The sequence below is a fragment of the Zonotrichia albicollis genome, chromosome Z, assembly GCF_047830755.1.
Source record: "Zonotrichia albicollis isolate bZonAlb1 chromosome Z, bZonAlb1.hap1, whole genome shotgun sequence".
NCBI lineage: Eukaryota > Metazoa > Chordata > Aves > Passeriformes > Passerellidae > Zonotrichia > Zonotrichia albicollis.
In genome coordinates, this window is record NC_133860.1 from 87,113,446 (window position 1) to 87,131,654 (window position 18,209).

Consider the following 18,209-nt stretch of genomic DNA (forward strand, 5'->3'; position numbering starts at 1 on the left):
CCCCGTGCTCCAGCTCAACCTCCATTTCACACCCGCCCAGACAAACTAGAAAAAAAAGGTTTTATTATAGCTTTTTCTATATAAATAGAAAAAAAAAGCAGCATTTTACAGAGGTGAAACCCTCAGCCTGGGTTCCAGCTGGGTGAGGGCTGATGCTGGACCCAAACCCAGCAGATGAAGGCATCCCCATGACCTTGTGAGGAAGGGGCTGTGTGCCCCCACAGCTCCTGGGCTGCTCAGCTCATTTTCTTGCGCTTGCGCTGTCCCTCTGGTGCCTTCTGCGTGGGCAGGGGCAGGGACAGGGTGCCCAGCTTGTGGCTCTGGTCATTCTCCAGCCCTGGCACCCCCTTGGCCTTGGACACCTTGAGCCGCAGCGCCTTGGCGATGTCCAGGATCCTGGAAAGCAGGAGAAATGCCAGAAATGCCCCGTGGCTGACCCCTCGGAGGGCCCCGAGGTGTCTCTGTGCACAGACGTGGACTCCTGGAAAAGCTTAGTCCCAGAAAGAAAAAGGCAAAACGGATAGAAACCAATAGCAGATTGCTCTTAAACCCACTAAATCCACCACTTCTGCTCAAAGAATAGAGGATAACTGTGGGCAAAATAAGTGGTGGCATCAAAACCAATGAGGAAGCTTGAAAACCAAGCAGTGCCCAAGGGCTTTGGTAAGAGCCAGCAACGAGTGAAGTTTTGGCCAGAAAGCCTGATCCAATGCACTCTGCAGGGCCAGGGAGAGCAGCACAGCTGGAGCAGAGCTGCAGCTGCCAGGGAAATGCAGGTCCTGCACCCACAGCCTACTGCCTGTCCTTGCCCTGCCCAGGTCCAGAGCCACTCCAGAGCTATCCCAGGGTCCTGGCAGGTGTGGAGGAACAGGAGACTCACCTGCTCTCCGAGAGCTTCAGGTCATTCTGCAGGACGGTGAGATCTGTCTGGAAGTTGTTAATGTGCAGAGCCAAGGCAATGGCATAGGCGGTGATTTTGGCCTTCATGGAGGCAGAGATTAAATTCTGGATGCTGTGTGGCAAGAGGCAGAACTCGTGAGATGTGGAGTGTAAGGTGTGTCTGTGGCCCCTCGAGCTGAGCTCTGCTGTGCCTGTGCCAGGAGCACCACACAGCATCCCTCACCTGCCATTGTTGTAGGTCAGCGAGGTGAAATTCTTCATGAGTTTCTTGCTGATGATGTGTGGGCATTCAGGACCCATTGGATCTAGGGCAGAAAGGGGCAGTGCAGAGCAATGAGGAGCACACAGCCTGCTTTGCACAGCAGCACATGCATCATCCTGACACTTAGCATGGAACAGCAGAACGTGTGTGACCCACTGGGATCACTGAGTCCAGCCCCAGCAATCCCAGCACTTATTAGGGATTGCTGGGGCTGGGCTCTTCCCAGGAACACAATAAACCTAAAACAAACCTCAGTGCTTCACTTCTAGGTCTCTTAATTCTTCAGGCCTGAGAGAATCCCAACAGCTTTTATTTTCTTACTAAAAGCAGCCTCCCAGTTCCATTGCATACAATCTAAAATGCACACACACCTATGCATTATTTCTTTTGCCACAAACACTGTTAAAGCTGAGATCACCCTAACAAGTCCCTGCTATCACCAAGTTTAGTCATTCCCACCTTCTCTTTAGACAAGTCCTATGGGTGACTGCTGTGTCACAGCAACACAGTAAATTTAAAGCCAGGTTTGCCAGTTCCTCCTCCCTCAGCCCGGCCAAGGACTGACAAAGACAGACACACAAGTTCTAAGGAGGATGGCAAGTCTGGAAAATCTCGGCCAAGATGTTTTGTGTGGTGTTCCTTCAAAAGCAGGACCCTGAGCATGGCAGGGGCATGATCCACACACTCAGCTGGTAGGCAAAGGATGATGAAGACATTCCCACACGCATCTGTTTATGAGCTGAAAACTCTCTTACGCTTCTTCTTGATCACTTTCTGCTGGCTGAACTTGATGAGGGTGTCCAGGAACCAGAGGCATCTGGCTTTGTGGTCCCTGCTCTTCTCATCAGTGGGCAGGAACTTCAGCTCCTCCAAAACAAAGGAGCAGAGGCTGCAGGAAAGAGAGGGGGAGTTCAGCTGCCGCTGCTGCTGCGCACACAGGTGTCCCCCGCATTCCCCGAGGCAGGGGCTGCCCTGCCCTCCCTCTGCCCCGAGCCGTGGCACGGGCAGCAGCAGCCCCAGTGCCCCTCAGCCCCTGCAGTGCCCTTACCTTCTCTCCTCTGCCCTCTTGGCCATCTCCTCTGCAGTGATGCTGGCCAGGGCGGCTGCAGGCACCCGCAGCGCCTCGTACTCGGCAGCAGACAGGACTGGCAGGAGCTTAAGGACAACAACAGGCCTGGCCTCGCCCTCCCAGCAGGGCAGCTCTGCCACGCTCGACTGAGGAGATGGGCAGGGCAAGGGGATGGAGCCTCCGACAAAGCACAGCCCACCAACACTCCCCGTGGAATGCTCCCAGCAGAGGGACAGCATCCTGCTCTGTCGCAGACATCTTTTATGAAAAACCCTTTCTTTAGGATTTTTCCTCCTGAGAAGCTAAGAGGCCTCAGGAACAAAATAAATAGTGATTATCTGCTGCTGTGGAATGCAACAGGTGCATCTGGGATTGGTGTTTCTAATTAATGGCCAATCACAGTGAGCTGGCTTGGACAGAGAGTCCAAGCCACAAGCCTTTGTTATCATTCCTTCCTATTCTATTCTTAGCCAGCCTTTTGATGAAACCTGTTCTTCTATTCTTTTAGTATAGTTTTACTGTAATATATACCCTAAAATAATAAATCAGCCTTCTGAAACATGGGGTCAGATCCTTGTCTCTCCCCTCATCCTAAGACCCCTGTGACCATGGTCACACTGCTCTGCACAGGAACAGGGCAGGAATGCTCCCAGGTGAGGCAGGGCATCCTGCTCTGCACAGGAACAGGGCAGGATGCTCCCAGGTGAGGCAGAACATCCTGCTCTGCACAGGAACAGGGCAGGATGCTCCCAGGTGAGGCAGAACATCCTGCTCTGCACAGGAACAGGGCAGGATGCTCCCAGGTGAGGCAGGGCATCCTGCTCTGCACAGGAACAGGGCAGGAATGCTCCCAGGTGAGGCAGGGCATCCTGCTCTGCACAGGAACAGACAGGAATGCTCCCAGGTGAGGCAGGGCATCCTGCTCTGCACAGGAACGGGCAGGACATGGCACCTGCAGCCCCAAAACCCCAGGGCAGCATCACGTCAGTCCCAGCTCCTGGCCTGTGAGGGGCAAGGGCTCAGCTGGCCCCCAGCACAGCAGATGGCTCCGTGAGGACTGAAGCCCCAGTGCACAGAAAAGATACTGTCCTCAAACCTGTAGACGTGCTCTGGCCGCTGGGCGTCCTCGTGGCACGGCGGGAGGAAGGCAGAGATGTTCTGCACATCGTCCTGGGCCATGTCCTGCATCAGCCCTGGGGAGGGAACCGGCACAGGAGCACTTGGGTCGTGATAACCAAAATGCAGAGAGCAGCAGCACAACCCAAACCCTTCCTTTAGGAGCAAGTTCACTCAAATGGGTCAACACTACTTCGGTCACAGCTGGAGTTTTAGGCATTTACAACTTCTCTCAAGAACATTCTTGTCACAGACATCTTTTATGGAAAATCCTTCCTTAGGATTTTTCCTGCTGAGAAGCCTCAGGAACAAAATGTAAACACTGATTATCTGCTGCTGTGGAATGCAACAGGTGCATCTGGGATTGGCCCATGTTACTTGTTTCTAATTAATGGCCAATCACAGCCAGCTGGTTTGGATTCTCTGTCCGAGCCACAAGCCTTTGTTATCATTCCTTTCTATTCTTAGCTAGCTTTCTGAGAAAATCCTTTCTTCTATTCTTTTAGTATAGCTCTAATGTAATTATATCATAAAATAATAAATCAGCCTTCTGAAACATGGAGTCAGATCCTTGCGTCTTCCCTCATGCTAAGACCCCTTTGAACACAGTCACACCTTCTGGTCATAAAAATTTAAAAAGGCCACTCCAGACTAGAGAAACATCTAGGCAAGGATGGCATAAAGATGCGGGCAGAGCACAGTTTTGGCACCTGTGTTCTGTGCACACCCACTTGGCACAGAGTAGCTCTGAGAGCACAGTCAATATCCACCCTGGAACAAAAGGGATGAAAGGTGGTGGGGTCTACAGCCAACAGACATCTCTCCTGTTCCTGCCAGTGACACTCCCAGGATCCCAGAACTGCTCTGGAGGGGTCTCATGTGCCCTGTTGCCCAGGTGCCCCCTCCTGCCACAGCCTGGAAGCCCCCAGGGACGGTGACACCATGCTGTGCTGTGCTGGGGTCCCAAGGCTGCACCACTGTTTGAGGTAAGAAGGTGCCTTTTCAACAGCCATGCCACAGAGCTCAGACCAGCTAAAGGCACTGCCTTTATGCCAGTGAAGCCACACCCACAGGAGCTTCCAAAGCAGGCAGGAGGGACACCGATGTCACAGGGACCTTCCCTCACTCAGCTAACTCCAGCACCAAGCCCAGCAGGACCAGAAAGCAGCAGCTCCTCTCCATGTACCCATCCCAGCTGCTGACCAGCTACTTCCTCATCACTTACAGAAAAGCCCTCTTCTTCCAGCCACACTTGGCACGGACAGACAGCAAAAGGCACTTCAGGCTGTCGTGCTCCCAGCCCGAGGCACAGCCCCCTCACCTGTCACTCCCTTGGCATCGATGACGTTGGCAGCCGCCTTGGTGACAGCCGTGCTCACGATGTCGCTGCCCACGGCGTTCATGCGGCGCGAGCTCAGGGCTCGCTTCTGCTTGCTGGTGCCAAAGGCCTCGATGCACAGATCCATCTGCACGGGGCACAGCACACGCTGCAGCACCCCGAGCAGCCCGGGGAACACCAACCCCCTGCTCCTCGCGCAGACACGGCCTCCAGGAGAGCTTCACGCTCCTCAGAGGGCAAAGCCTGCGCTGTCTGCGAGGGCAGCCCAAAGCAACCAGGACAACCAGGAACCCAGGGGAATCAGGGAAACACTCCTGAGCCAGGCAGTGTCACTGCCACATTGCCTGAAAAATCCCTTCACCAGGATTTATCTCCTGGGAAGCTGAGAAGCCTCAGAGAGAAATGAAAACAATATTATCTGATTGCTTCTCCTGTGTTTGCTGCTTTGGAATGTGTTTGGAGATTGTTTACCCACAGGTGATTTCACTGGATTCTGCTGAGTTGTTTTAACTTAATGACCAATCACAGTCCAGCTGTGTTGGACTCTGGAGAATCATGAGTTTTACATTATTATCTTGTTAAGCCTTCTGTAAGTGTCCTCTCTGTAGTCTTTAGTATCATATCATATAACATCAAATCAATATCATATCAATATCATATTAATATAATATAATATAATATAATATAATATAATATAATATAATATAATATAATATAATATAATATAATATAATATTTATATTACATTATATGATATAATATGATATAATGATAACATAATAATATAACAATAATACAATAATATAATAGCATGTCACATAATATCGTATCAATATATCATGCAATACCATATAATATTTATATTATATTATATTATATTATATTATATTATATTATATTATATTATATTATATTATATTATATTATATTATATTATATTATATTATATTAATACAACAATATGATACAGTACAAATATAAGATATAATAAAATATAATAATATATAATAATATAATAATGATATGATATTATATCATATCAATATATCATCAATATTGTATCATATCAATATAATACAATATCATATCACTATCATATCACATCAATTTAATACAATATAAAATCAATATCATATCATACTACATCAGCCTTCTAAGAACATGGAGTCAGATTCATCATTCCTGCCTGCCATGGGCCCCAAAAACCACCCCAAGGCCATGCCTGTGCTGCCTCGTGGGCATGGGGGGAACGCTGGGCCTGCAGAGGTTTGCCCTGCCAGCCCCATGGCCAGCACCTGCCCCTGTCAGCCAGAGCACAATGGGCACAGCTCCCAGCTTTACCTTCTCCCTGTAGGATTTGGTCTGGTAGTCCTTGGTGTCGTCAGGCATCACGTTATCTGCAAAACAGCAAGAGCCACAGTGCCTGGGCAGGAGCAGCCAGCAGGGAGTGCCTTCAGCCCTGTCGCTGACAGACTGGCACAGCCTCCTCCGTGTCACCTGGCTGCTTAAAGATGAAAATCTAGAATAAAAAAGGCCTTTTCTACAAACCCCATGGGTGCAACACACGGACTGTGGCCAAACGCACATCCTGCTGAACAGGGTAAAAACCAGCCACCAAAAGATGTGATCTTTTGGGTTCTTATCCTGGGTTCAATGGCGAAAAACAGTCCTGCTGGATAAAACCTGGCTGGGGTTTTTTTTGTTTTTTTTTTTGTTGTTGTTTTTGTTTTTGTTTTGTTTTTTTTTTGGGGGGGCTCTTTTTTTGGGGGGGGGGAATTCTGTTCTGGGTTTGGTTTTTTTTTTTTGTTATTCAGGGAACCAATTCCTGATGAGTGCCAGGCCTCCCCTCAGCAGAACACACCCAGAAAAGGCTGCACTTGAGCAGTGACACTCTGTGAGTGACTCCCACCCCGACCCCAGCCCGTGCTCCCCTCTCCTGGCACACCCAAGGGAAGGATCTGCCCCTGCTGGCTGCCAAGGAACGAGGCAGGGAGGGGAAGGACAGAGCAGCCCAGCAGCTGTGACTGCCAGCACCCTCACCTGAGAGCAGGGGCTGCATGTTGAACATTTCAGCATTGTAGACATCCATCTGCCCAGAGCTCTTGTCCAGCACTCCAACAAAGTACCTGGGGAGAAGGGGGGCAGTGGTGAGTGAGAGGCAGAGCAGTGGAAATGATTTAAATTACAAGGTCTTCCCACACCCCAGCTCTCCTGCCTTCACATGCAGCACTGTAAATAAATCTCCAAGGCACGTGGGCATATAAAAACAGAAAGACTTGATACTGTGAGTAAATGCAGAACTCTTGAAACAACTGAATTGGGTGAAGTGTAGGTACCAGAGTTCTGCTATCTTCAGTATGCCAGGACTTGATGACAAATTTTAAATTTCGTCTCGGAGCTCAGGATCAACAGAGATGCAGGTAAGCAGCACTTCAGCCCTCAGAATCACCTCTTCACCATTGTTCAGAGGCAGGAGCACTCAAATCTACCCACAAACAGCCCTGAATTCACAGCTGCACCCCACACATTTGTTAAACTGCATTTATCTCTGCAAGCCCAAGCAGGAACAAACCCTTGGTGCTCCTTTTTCAGCATCTCACACTGACACTGCTCCACTGAGGATGCACCTCTGCTGGATCAGTGCTCAGGCAGAACTGAGGCTGGTGAGGGCATTTCTGAGAGGCTCTGCAGGAGGGAAGCCAGGTCCTTGTGCAGAACCTCTCAGCTGGAAGGGCCCCACAGCACTGACCCTCCAGCTGCTGATGGAGGCAGCTCCTCCATCCCAGCTCCCTCCTGCTGCTCTTCTCTCACCCCAGGCCTCACAGGAGGGCTTCAACCCAGCCTGACTTACACAGCACAGCTCCCACCAGGTGTGCACCAACACCCAGAGACTCCTGCCCCAATCCCTGAGCCCAGGGAGGGAGCCCTGAGACAGGGAAGGCAAAGGGAGAAACGGAAAGGGAAAAAAAGGAAAAAGAGAAGGGAGCTCTGTTTTTGAGCAGCCACGTGCTGCTCTCCCTGCCCCATACCTGCACAGGGAGTTGCACCTCATGACCTGGCTGCCAAAGTTGTGTCCCACGTAGCAGAGCCGCTCCGTCTCCGAGACCTGGGGAAGCAGAGAGATCCTGGAGAGGGCTGAGTGAAACCAGGAGAGACCCTTGGGAAGGGCTGAGGGAAAGCAGCACTAGAAAGCACCTACTGATTGCAGGCTCAGCCCCCTCCTCACTGAGAGCCCCCCTTGGGATGCACCTGAGCTGAACAAAGAGCCCTTGGGAGGAGATTTCCCAGCGAGGGCAGAACACACTGGGATCCATTGCCAGGTGTGCCCCACGAGCTGGGCAGCAGCTCCCCAGGGCTCAGCGTGTCCCTGCTGTGCCAGCTGCCCCTGCAGGGTCCCTCAGCCAGCCTAGGACATTCCCTGTGTAACACACTGGGCCAAACTCTGATTGTTTAACAAAACCTGCTGCAGAGCTCGGCACAGATCCTCACACTCCCACACTGGTTTGGGTTGGAGGAGACCTTAAAGCCTCTCTATGCCACCCCAGCCATGGCAGGGACACCTTCCCCTGCCCCAGGTGCTGCCAGCCCCGGTGTCCAGCCCGGCCGTGGGCAGTGCCAGGGATGCAGGGTGGGCACTCAGTGCCAGGCCTGCCCGCCCGCACAGCCAGGAGCTTCCCGCCACGACGGGAGGGAAGGCCGGCTCACAGCCCTCCGCAGCAGGCGCTGCTCGGCGGGATCGCAGCCGGGAGCTCCCTGCGGGAGCCGGGCCCGCTCCCGGTCTGCACCGGGCCTGCAGCGCACGGGGGTAATTAACGACATTTGCCACTTTTAGCCCGTTATCCAGCTATGGCCTCGCTGTGTACAACTATCACTGCATCCGAACGTCTCCGTGTCCGGTGTCCCGCAGCCCCCGCGGCCTCACCAGGATCCGGCGGTGCCTCTTCCGCGGGTGCGCCGAGTCCCGGTTCCGGTACACGGTGAACTGCAGCGATTCAGGCCGCTCCAGCCTCCCGTTGGCGAACCGCACTGCGGGACAGGAAGCCGTGAGCTCCGGGGCCGGCCGCGGGGCCCGTGACTGACCTGACCCGCCCCGCGCCCCCGGCCCGCTCCCGCTCACCGAGCGCCGCCGGCCGCTCGCCCTCGGGGTCCCCGCGGTAGCGCCAGGTGGCGGTGGCGGTGGCGGTGGCCATGGCGAGGCGCTGGGTGCGCCGGGGATGCAGGAGATGCGCGGTGCGGTTCCCACGCCGCTCCCGGTCCCGGCCCCACTCCTCCGCCTCTTCCGCCGCCGCCTCCCGTCGTGGCAATAAACTCAGGTCCGATTGGGCCAGGTGAGGCTGTGCCGGGGCGTAGCAGTAACGAGGCCGCGGATTGGCTGCGAGCAGGGCCCGAGCCGGCAGCGGCCGGAAGTGACGCGCTGTGTCGGCGCGGCGGGGCGGGGCGGGCGGGGCCGGAGCGGCGGGAGCGGGGCCGGGGCCGAGCCCAGTCCCAGGCCCGAGCCAGGCCTAGCCCGAGCCTGACCCGAGCCTCGCACGGCCCTTCCCGTGCGGACACCGCAGGTGAGCAGGGCGGGGGGCGGCGCTCAGGCGGACACCGGTGACCCCGGCGTCGGGCGGGACCGAGGCTCTCCGGTCTCCCCTTTATGTCCCGTGCGCGGCGCAGAGCGGAGTCTCCCGGTGCCCGGAGCCGATGGCGCGCTGGGTGCAGGTGCCTCTCGGGCAGGGGCGCGCACCGTGGCTGGTCCCGGTGATGCTCAAGGGAATAAACCGGGCAAAACAAGGCAGAGTCTGGGGAGGAGCACCGTCAGCAGCGGACACCGGTATCCACCGCCAGTTACCGGCCGCGCTTCTCAAACGCTCTGCGTTACTCCGTGTTCCCCGCGCTGAGTGTTCCGGTGGTACCCGGTAATGCTCCCCGTGTTCTGAGTCCATCCAAGGACACTCGGGGGGATCCCTGGGATGTCCCGGGCAGGGCGAGCAGCAAACACCGCAACGAGCAGGAAGGGAAAAGCAGCAAACCCTCCGCGTCTGAGCGCAGACTTTCTAAATCAGCCGGCCTGCATTCGATCCCTCCTCAAAACTGTGATTGTGGCCGTGTGATCTTTTTTTGGCTGCTTTATGGTCCTGTGCCCGTCGATGCTGTGGCGTTGCTGCTGGAAAGTAAAGCACAGGAACTCGGGGGTGTGTGTGTGCCTTGCCTGTTTCTCATGAGGAACAGTGGGCATGTTGCCGAGGGCCACCGTGTAGTGTTGAAATGAATCCACCGAGATTCTCATTAACTGACTCTGTTAATGAGAGTTAGAGAAGGAGCTGCCATGTGTGCTGTGGCCCCGTGGAGGGTCACCCACGGGTGTGAGCAGGGAGCCAGAGGGGCACCACGCTGTCGCTGTGATCACACCGAGGGTTTTACTCGTGGCTGTGAGGGCACCCACGCTGCCCAGCCTGGGCTCTCACTGCTCTGCCTTGTCCTCCAGACTGCTGGCTTTGCTGCTGTGCCACTGTGGTGGTGGCAAACACTGTTACTGTTTGTTTGCTTCTCAGCTGTCACATTTTGTGTTCAAAAATGCCAGCTTTGGGAGTTGGAGAGGAGGGTTTGAGTCCTTTCTTCCTGAGATGGGGGTAACTCTAAGAAGGGGTTTAGTCTTCAATCTTTGCCTTACAAGACTGTCGCTATAGGACACAAAATAAGACAAGTGCACACACTGCTGTTCTCAAGGTGAAGGAAAAAAGGGAACTTTATTTCCGACTCCAACATTTACAGATTTCCAAGAGTGGCAGTGGATTGGAGGGTGACAGTGCCACCTCTCCAATGACACTGGTCAAACCAACAGTGCATCAACTCTCTCCTCCTCCATAAAGGAATGCAAAACAATGAGTTATTTACAGAAAGTGTGTGAGAAAGTTCACTACAAGAATGGAAACATCAGAAGGCTTAGAAAATCGTAAAAAACCAGGGTGACACAGGACCGATGTCTTTATAAACTATTAAGAGTTAATTAGAGTTTGAGTAGTTTGTTTTCTGGGACGGCTGAGAGGGTGAATGAGACTAGAATGATTGTGAAGTAAGTGAAAGAGGCTTGGTTGCCAGGTTCACTGCAGCCTGACCAGGACTCAGCCACAGGATCATACAGCAGTTTGGGCTGGGAGGGCACCTTGTCTTGTTCCAGCTTCTGCCATGGCAGGGACACCTCCCACTGCCCCAGGTGCTGCCAGCCCCAGTGTCCAGCCTGGCCTTGGGCACTGCCAGGGATCCTGCTGGGCACCCTGTGCCAGGGCCTGCCCACCCTGCCAGGGAGCAATCCTTGAGTGCTGGGTTTCAATTTGAACCCAGTCCCTTTCTCCTTCCCTGCAGACTCTCATAAATGTCTTGTCCCACCCTCGCTGCAACCCCTCCAGAGCTGGGGGGCCACTTTGAGATACCCTGCAGCCTTCCCTTGTGCAGCTGGGCAGTCCCAGCACGCTCCCTCTGCTCACAGCACGGCCGCTGCCCCGCTCTGGGGTGTTCAGACGCCCTCTGGACAGAGAGGAGCTGTGAGACAAGCAGAGAAGCAGGAAAACACAATTCTTATCTCGCTTGCTGTGCCCGTGTTGTGCTAAAGTAGAATGCAACATGGAGATGGTTTAGCCAAGGTGAGGATGTTTGGGTCCCTTGCCTGTCAGGGAAAAGATGTGTGTGTGTGTGTGTGTGTGTGTGTGTGTTGGACTGTTGTGACGGTGCTCACAGGGGTCCCAGGAAGAGGGAAGAGACTGACTCCAGAGGATCTGACTCCACGTTTCAGAAGGCTTGATTTATTATTTTATTATATATATTGCATTAAAACTGTACTAAAAGAATAGAAGAAAGGATTTCATCAGAAGGTTAGCTAATAGAAAAAGAAGGAATGATAACAAAGGCTTGTGGCTTGGACAGAGTCTGAGCCAGCTGGCTGTGATTGGCTATTAATTAGAAACAACCACATGAGACCAATCACAGCTGCACCTGTTGCATCCCACAGCAGCAGATAACCATTGTTTGCATTTTGTTCCTGCAGCCTCTCAGCTTCTCAGCAGGAAAAATCCTGAGGAGAGGATTTTCCATAAAAGATGTCTGTGTCAGACTGTCACGGGACAGTCAGGGGAGAATCAGAGGTGAGGGCAGTTCTGTGCAGTTGTAAGCAGGAGTGAGTGCATGGCAGATTCAGTTTAGATGCAATGTACGTGGTACAGTGTAATAAAGCAATCCTCTGGCCTTCTGATGGTGGAGTCAGATGCATCATCCTCTTTCCCCTTTGCTGGAGTCGCCTTTGATTTACAATGCAGCCGCCCTGCTCAGCCCTCACCGCTCTCCTCTTGTGTTTTGCAGGACCATGGATTTCCCGGGGCACTTTGAGCAGGTCTTCCAGCAGCTCAACTACCAGCGGCTGCACGGGCAGCTGTGCGACTGCGTCATCGTGGTGGGCAACCGGCACTTCAAGGCGCACCGCTCGGTGCTGGCCGCCTGCAGCACGCACTTCCGCGCGCTCTTCACCGTGGCCGAGGGCGACCAGAGCATGAACATGATCCAGCTGGACAGCGAGGTGGTGACGGCCGAGGCCTTCGCCGCGCTCATCGACATGATGTACACCTCCACGCTGATGCTGGGCGAGAGCAACGTCATGGACGTGCTGCTGGCCGCCTCGCACCTGCACCTCAACTCGGTGGTGAAGGCCTGCAAGCACTACCTGACGACGCGGACGCTGCCGCTGTCGCCGCCCAGCGAGCGCGCGCAGGAGCAGAGCGCGCGGCTGCAGCGCTCCTTCATGCTGCAGCAGCTGGGGCTCAGCATCGTCAGCTCGGCGCTGGGCTCGGCGCAGGGCGCCGAGGAGCCGGCGGGCGCGGCGGGCGCGGCGCTGCGCGGCGGGCTGGAGCAGCGCGCCGCCTTCCCCATGCGCCGCCTGCACAAGCGCAAGCAGTCGTCCGAGGAGCGCGCCCGCCAGCGCGCGCGGCCCGCCCTGGACGAGCCCGGCGCGGACGGAGCCGCCGAGAGCGGGCAGCCCGTCGTGCACTCCCGCGAGGACTTCTTCTCGCCCGACTCGCTCAAGATGGTGGACAACGCCAAGGCCGACGCCGTGGCCGATAACCAGGAGGACAACACCATCATGTTCGACCAGTCCTTCGGCGCTCAGGAGGACGCCCAAGTGCCCAGCCAGTCAGACAATGGTGGGGGGAACATCTCCCAGATGTCCATGGCGTCCCAGGCCACACAGGTGGAAACCAGCTTCGACCAGGAGGCTGCTGCTGAGAAGAGCAACTTCCCCTGCGAAAACCCGGAGGTCAGCCTGAACGAGAAGGAGCACATGAGGGTGGTGGTGAAGTCGGAGCCCCTGAGCTCCCCGGAGCCCCAGGACGAGGTGAGCGATGTCACCTCCCAGGCGGAGGGCAGCGAGTCTGTGGAGGTGGAAGGAGGGGTGGTGAGTGCAGAGAAGATCGAGCTGAGTCCCGAGAGCAGCGACCGCAGCTTCTCAGACCCCCAGTCCAGCACCGACAGGGTGGGAGACATCCACATCATGGAGGTGTCCAACAACCTGGAGCACAAGTCCTCTTTCAGCATTTCGAATTTTTTGAACAAAAGCAGGGGAGGTGGCTTTGGCACCGGCCAGAACAGCGATGACAACATTCCCAACACCACCAGCGACTGCAGGATGGACAGCGACGCCCCGTACCTGATGAGCCCGGAGTCGGGGCCCGCCGGCAGCCACTCCGCCGCTGCCGTCTCACACGTGGAGAACCCGTTCAGCGAGCCCGCGGACTCCCACTTTGTGAGGCCCATGCAGGATGTGATGGGCCTGCCGTGCGTGCAGACCTCCGGCTACCGAGCAGCGGAGCAGTTCGGCATGGATTTCCCCCGCTCGGGGCTGGGCCTGCACTCGCTGTCGCGGGCCATGATGGGCTCCGTGCGAGGCGGGGCGGGCGGCTTTCCCGGCTACCGGCGCATCGCCCCCAAGATGCCCGTGGTGACCTCGGTGCGGGGCTCGCAGCTGCAGGAGAGCTCGTCGGGCTCGCAGCTGATGCTGAACGGCGGCGCGTCCTTCGAGGGCGGGCACCTGTCGCAGCCGGGCCCGCCGCAGCTGACGCGCGCCTCGGCCGACGTGCTGTCCAAGTGCAAGAAGGCTCTGTCGGAGCACAACGTGCTGGTGGTGGAGGGCGCGCGCAAGTACGCCTGCAAGATCTGCTGCAAGACCTTCCTGACGCTGACGGACTGCAAGAAGCACATCCGCGTGCACACGGGGGAGAAGCCCTACGCCTGCCTCAAGTGCGGCAAGCGCTTCAGCCAGTCCAGCCACCTGTACAAACACTCTAAGACCACCTGCCTGAGGTGGCAGAGCAGCAACCTGCCCAGCAGCTTGCTGTGAGCGGAGCAGCCTGGCTGCTGCCGGCGGGGACACACACAGAGCGGCGCGCCCGGCTCGGCTCGGCACGGCACAGCACGGCTCTGCCTTTGGGGATATCCGGTACCTACCTCGCGGGTGCCGCCGCCGGGAGCCGCGCGGCGGGATGGGGATGCAACCCCGCGGCGGGGATGGGGATGGGCATGGGACCCCCACGGCCACCAGCCCCTTTGCAGGGCAGAGGGGCGACAGCACGGGGGTCTCCTGACATAGCACGGTCTGACAAACTGACGTGCGCGTTTCTTTTCTCTTTAGGTTTTTTTTTTTTCCTTCTCTCTAAAGCATTTTGTAACAGTGAAAGCATTTAAATGATTACTGTAACATGAGTTGCTGCATTACGTGAGGATGGTGGTGCAGAGCCCTTGCCTTTAAAAGAGAGAAACGGCTTAGGCTGCACCTGTCTGACATAATGCTTTAAAATACGCTAATTATGACGATAGTTCTAGGATTATGAATGTATGTTTGGCTGTTTTGTAGTAAAGGACACTGTGTAATCAAGGTGCTTAAATTAAATCCCAGACAAGTAACTTTTGGACCGCCAGGTGTACATATAACTTAACACAGCAAGATCTGGATATTTGGCTGTTTGTTTTTTTTTTTTTTTGTAGAAGCGAGTATTAAGTGGTAAGTGAAGTACTGTCTCTTGTTTGTGCTATTCCTAGCAGTATTTTAACCAGTTTGTATCTCCTATGTTACAATTCTATATACGCAGAAGTTTGAGCGGAGCTTGTCTTTGTCTGTTGTTTTGAAGGAGAGGGAATTTGTGATGGCTTTTTTGGCCACCTAAGGCAGCACCTCGCTGTTCCCAGATGCCCACAGCCCATCTGGTCCCCGTTATGGGCGTGGGCATGTTGTCTTTTGCTCTTATCTCCAGGCTTTAATTTCCTGCCCCGCGCCCTGAGTGACTGTGGGTCTGTCCTTGGAGCAAATGGCTCCTGGGCCAGGAGGAGTGCTGCTCTGCCATATTGCACAGAATCACAGAGTGTGCTCAGTTGGAAGGGAGCTCTCACTGTGTGCAGCTCCTGGCCTTGCAGGGGATACCCCAACCATCCCATTTGTGCCTGACACTTGTTCGCCTCAGGCAGCTTTGGGGTTGTGACCCTGTCCCTGGCGATCTTGTTCAGTGCCAGACCACCCTCTGGGTGCAAAACCTTTCCTGACAGCCAACCTAGACCTCCCCTGCTACGCCCTCAGCCGTTTTCTCACGTCCTGTCCCTGGTTACGGGAGGGAGGAGCTCTGTGCCTGCCCTTGTGCTGCTCCTGAGGAGGATGATGAGGGCCCTGGTGAGGTCAGACCTCAGCGTGCTCTCCTCCAGGCTGAGCAAACCAAGTGCCCTCAGCTGCTCCTCGTGCAGCTTCCTCTCCAGAGCCCTGGCCTGTCTGGGCCGCCTCTAACAGCTTGGTGTCTTTGGTGTGATGGTGCTCCAAACAGGACAGGACAGGAGAGGACAGGACAGGACAATCCCTCCCTGACCCTGCTGCTGATGCCCCCAGGATGTGGCTGGCCCTCCTGGCTGCCAGGGCACGGCTGGCTCACATTCTGTGAAACGTCCTCCTCAAATCCACTTCAGAGAGTGTCATAAAAGTACTTTCCCCCTTACATTTTAAAAAAAGCTAATGGAAATTCAGTTTTTTTAGAAATGGCACCGTACACACGCAGTAGAAGTTTATCTTTTTCTACATAAATCATGCGAATCTCTTTTTAATTTCCTCTTCTTTGGTGCCACCATCACTTAACGCTGCCTGCAGTCTCCTTTCTTCCTTGTCAAAGGCGCACACGCACTGTGCTCAGCATTGTTGAGTTTTAAAATAAGCTTGCAGAGCCTTTCTGCGTGTCCTTTTGCTCAGGTGAGACAGAGGATTCCCTGCACCTGCCCTGTCAGCAGGTGTTGTTTGCACCTTGGCCATCTGAAGAGTGCAGAAACATAGGAGATGGGTCGGTTAATTCCTTTAAAATGTTAATATTTTGCTATAGGATTTACTTAATGGTCATATCTCTGATTTTTTTTTTTAAGCATTAAAATAACACTTTTTTGAAGCAGTGGGATATGCTGTGTTTTGTTTTAAATTTCAGTACTGGGGACTAACAGCACTGAGCTGCATAAACGCTCTCCCAAACATCAATAAAATGCAGTATTTTGTACTTTAATATTTTCTTCTGTTGCTTTTTTAAGTAACACTGTTTCATCTTCATTGCATTTCTAGTCTTTTGCATTGCAAGAACTAGGCTTTTTTTTTCACTTTGTGTTTCCTGTAATACTTTTGTTGATGAGATAGTATTTACACAGCACCTCTGAAATTCATGATCCGTGGTCACTGCTGCTCTCTGAATCCCTCACGGGAGTGTGAAAGATGCCAATCGCTTGTTTATAAAATTTTAAAAGTTTAATAGTAATAAAATGGTTATAAAAAATAGTAATATCATTAGAGTAATAATAATTTGGACCATTTGAATTAGGACAATGTGAGACAACAAATACAATGAGTTACGGATGTCCAGGTACCACTTCCTGGGCAAAATAAGCCCGAAAAAGGACCCAGGATTAACCCTTAAAAACAACAGCCTGTTGCATATTCATGCACCTCATCCATGATGCATAAATTCCACTCAAACACAGGATTCTGTCTGGGCAGTGTCAGCTTCTTTCTCTGAATCCTGACAGGACCCTCGATGTGGGAAAAAGTTCATTTCTCCTGATAATGGGGCAATAAATTCTCTTTCTCTGAAAGATTCAGGTGTCCTGTGGCTGCTGTCTCAGTGCAAGCCCTTTCTTTAGAAAAAGTACCCTACATAGCATAGTTTCTATTTTAACATTTTTTATAACCTTAACTCAGTACTTAAGAGAATTAATACAGTATTACTTTCTAACACAACACATATAATACTCATTTTAATATTTGCGAAAAGCCAATCATAAAATGCATGCATTTTTCACAGGAGGATGTCTCAGGTGCAGGAGGTGTTTCTCTCAAGGGAGTTCTGGGATGGACACCCGAGCCCAGTGCTCCAGTCCCCGTGGCAGCTGATTTACCAGCTCGTGATGGATGGATGGATGGATGGATGGATGGATGGATGGATAAGGGATGGATGGATGGATGGATGGATGGATGGATGATGGATGGATGGATGGATGGATGGATGGATGGATGGATGGATGATGGATGGATGGATGGATGATGGATGGATGGATGGATGATGGATGGATGGATGGATGATGGATGGATGGATGATGGATGGATGATGGATGGATGGATGGATGATGGATGGATGGATAATGTATGGATGGATGGATGATGGATGGATGGATGGATGATGGATGGATGATGGATGGATGGATGATGGATGGATGGATGGATGGATGATGGATGGATGGATGGATGGATAGATGGATGGATGGATGATGGATGGATGGATGGATGATGGATGGATGGATGGATGATGGATGGATGATGGATGGATGGATGGATGATGGATGGATGGATGGATGGATGGATGATGGATGGATGGATGGATGATGGATGGATGGATGATGGATGGATGGATGGGTGGATGGGAGTGTGGAGGATGGCAGCCACAGGTGGGGGGCAGAGAGCTGTGGCAGAGTCCCACCACCCACTCCTCTCCCTCTTCCAGCCCTCTTGGAAAGGTTTTCAGTTTCCCAGAGCTGGGACAGTCAGCTCTGCCTGCAACCAACCACGAGGTGCAGACAATACCAGGCATTTACACATGTGTGTGGGTTTTACCCAGAAACCCCCAAAATGGGAACCTGTAGGACTGTCCAGGGGTGGGATGGTGGGGATGGAAGGAGATGAGGAGATGACTTCTCCCCTGGGAGAAGTCAGCCAGAGAATGTCACCAATACACAAGTGTCAGGGAGTTATAAAGGGGGAGGAATCCAGAGGAGGGGTTTCCCACAGAACCAACCAGGAAGGTGTGGGGAAAACCAATGGATACATAACAAAGGAGGGGCCCCGGTCCCACAGCCAATCATAGCTCCCAAAGCGAAGAACATTCTGGAAAAATAGGTGGAGTAGGGAGTGACTGGCAGGGCCCAGGGAGGAAGGAGTATGCGCCCACATAAGGAAACAAGGGGAGGGGAACTGAGAGTTGCCTCATAAA

At 53.6% G+C, this 18,209-nt stretch overlaps 2 protein-coding genes across 2 annotated transcripts; one reads left to right on the forward strand and one right to left on the reverse strand.

The window, feature by feature from the left end:
• Nucleotides 1–46: 46 nt before the first annotated feature.
• Nucleotides 47–9,105, reverse strand: POLR1E (RNA polymerase I subunit E). Its single transcript, XM_074532566.1, has 12 exons — nucleotides 8,804–9,105; nucleotides 8,609–8,712; nucleotides 7,716–7,792; nucleotides 6,727–6,812; nucleotides 6,028–6,083; nucleotides 4,669–4,813; nucleotides 3,317–3,424; nucleotides 2,211–2,307; nucleotides 1,918–2,051; nucleotides 1,124–1,205; nucleotides 881–1,012; nucleotides 47–396 (listed from the first exon to the last, which is right to left on the reverse strand). Exons 1-12 carry the CDS (start codon nucleotides 8,874–8,876, stop codon nucleotides 237–239), a joined length of 1,254 nt encoding a protein of 417 aa, XP_074388667.1. The 5' UTR covers nucleotides 8,877–9,105; the 3' UTR covers nucleotides 47–236.
• On the forward strand, nucleotides 9,088–16,130 carry ZBTB5 (zinc finger and BTB domain containing 5). Its single transcript, XM_074532565.1, has 2 exons — nucleotides 9,088–9,242; nucleotides 12,025–16,130. Exon 2 carries the CDS (start codon nucleotides 12,029–12,031, stop codon nucleotides 14,051–14,053), a length of 2,025 nt encoding a protein of 674 aa, XP_074388666.1. The 5' UTR covers nucleotides 9,088–9,242; nucleotides 12,025–12,028; the 3' UTR covers nucleotides 14,054–16,130.
• Nucleotides 16,131–18,209: the final 2,079 nt, after the last annotated feature.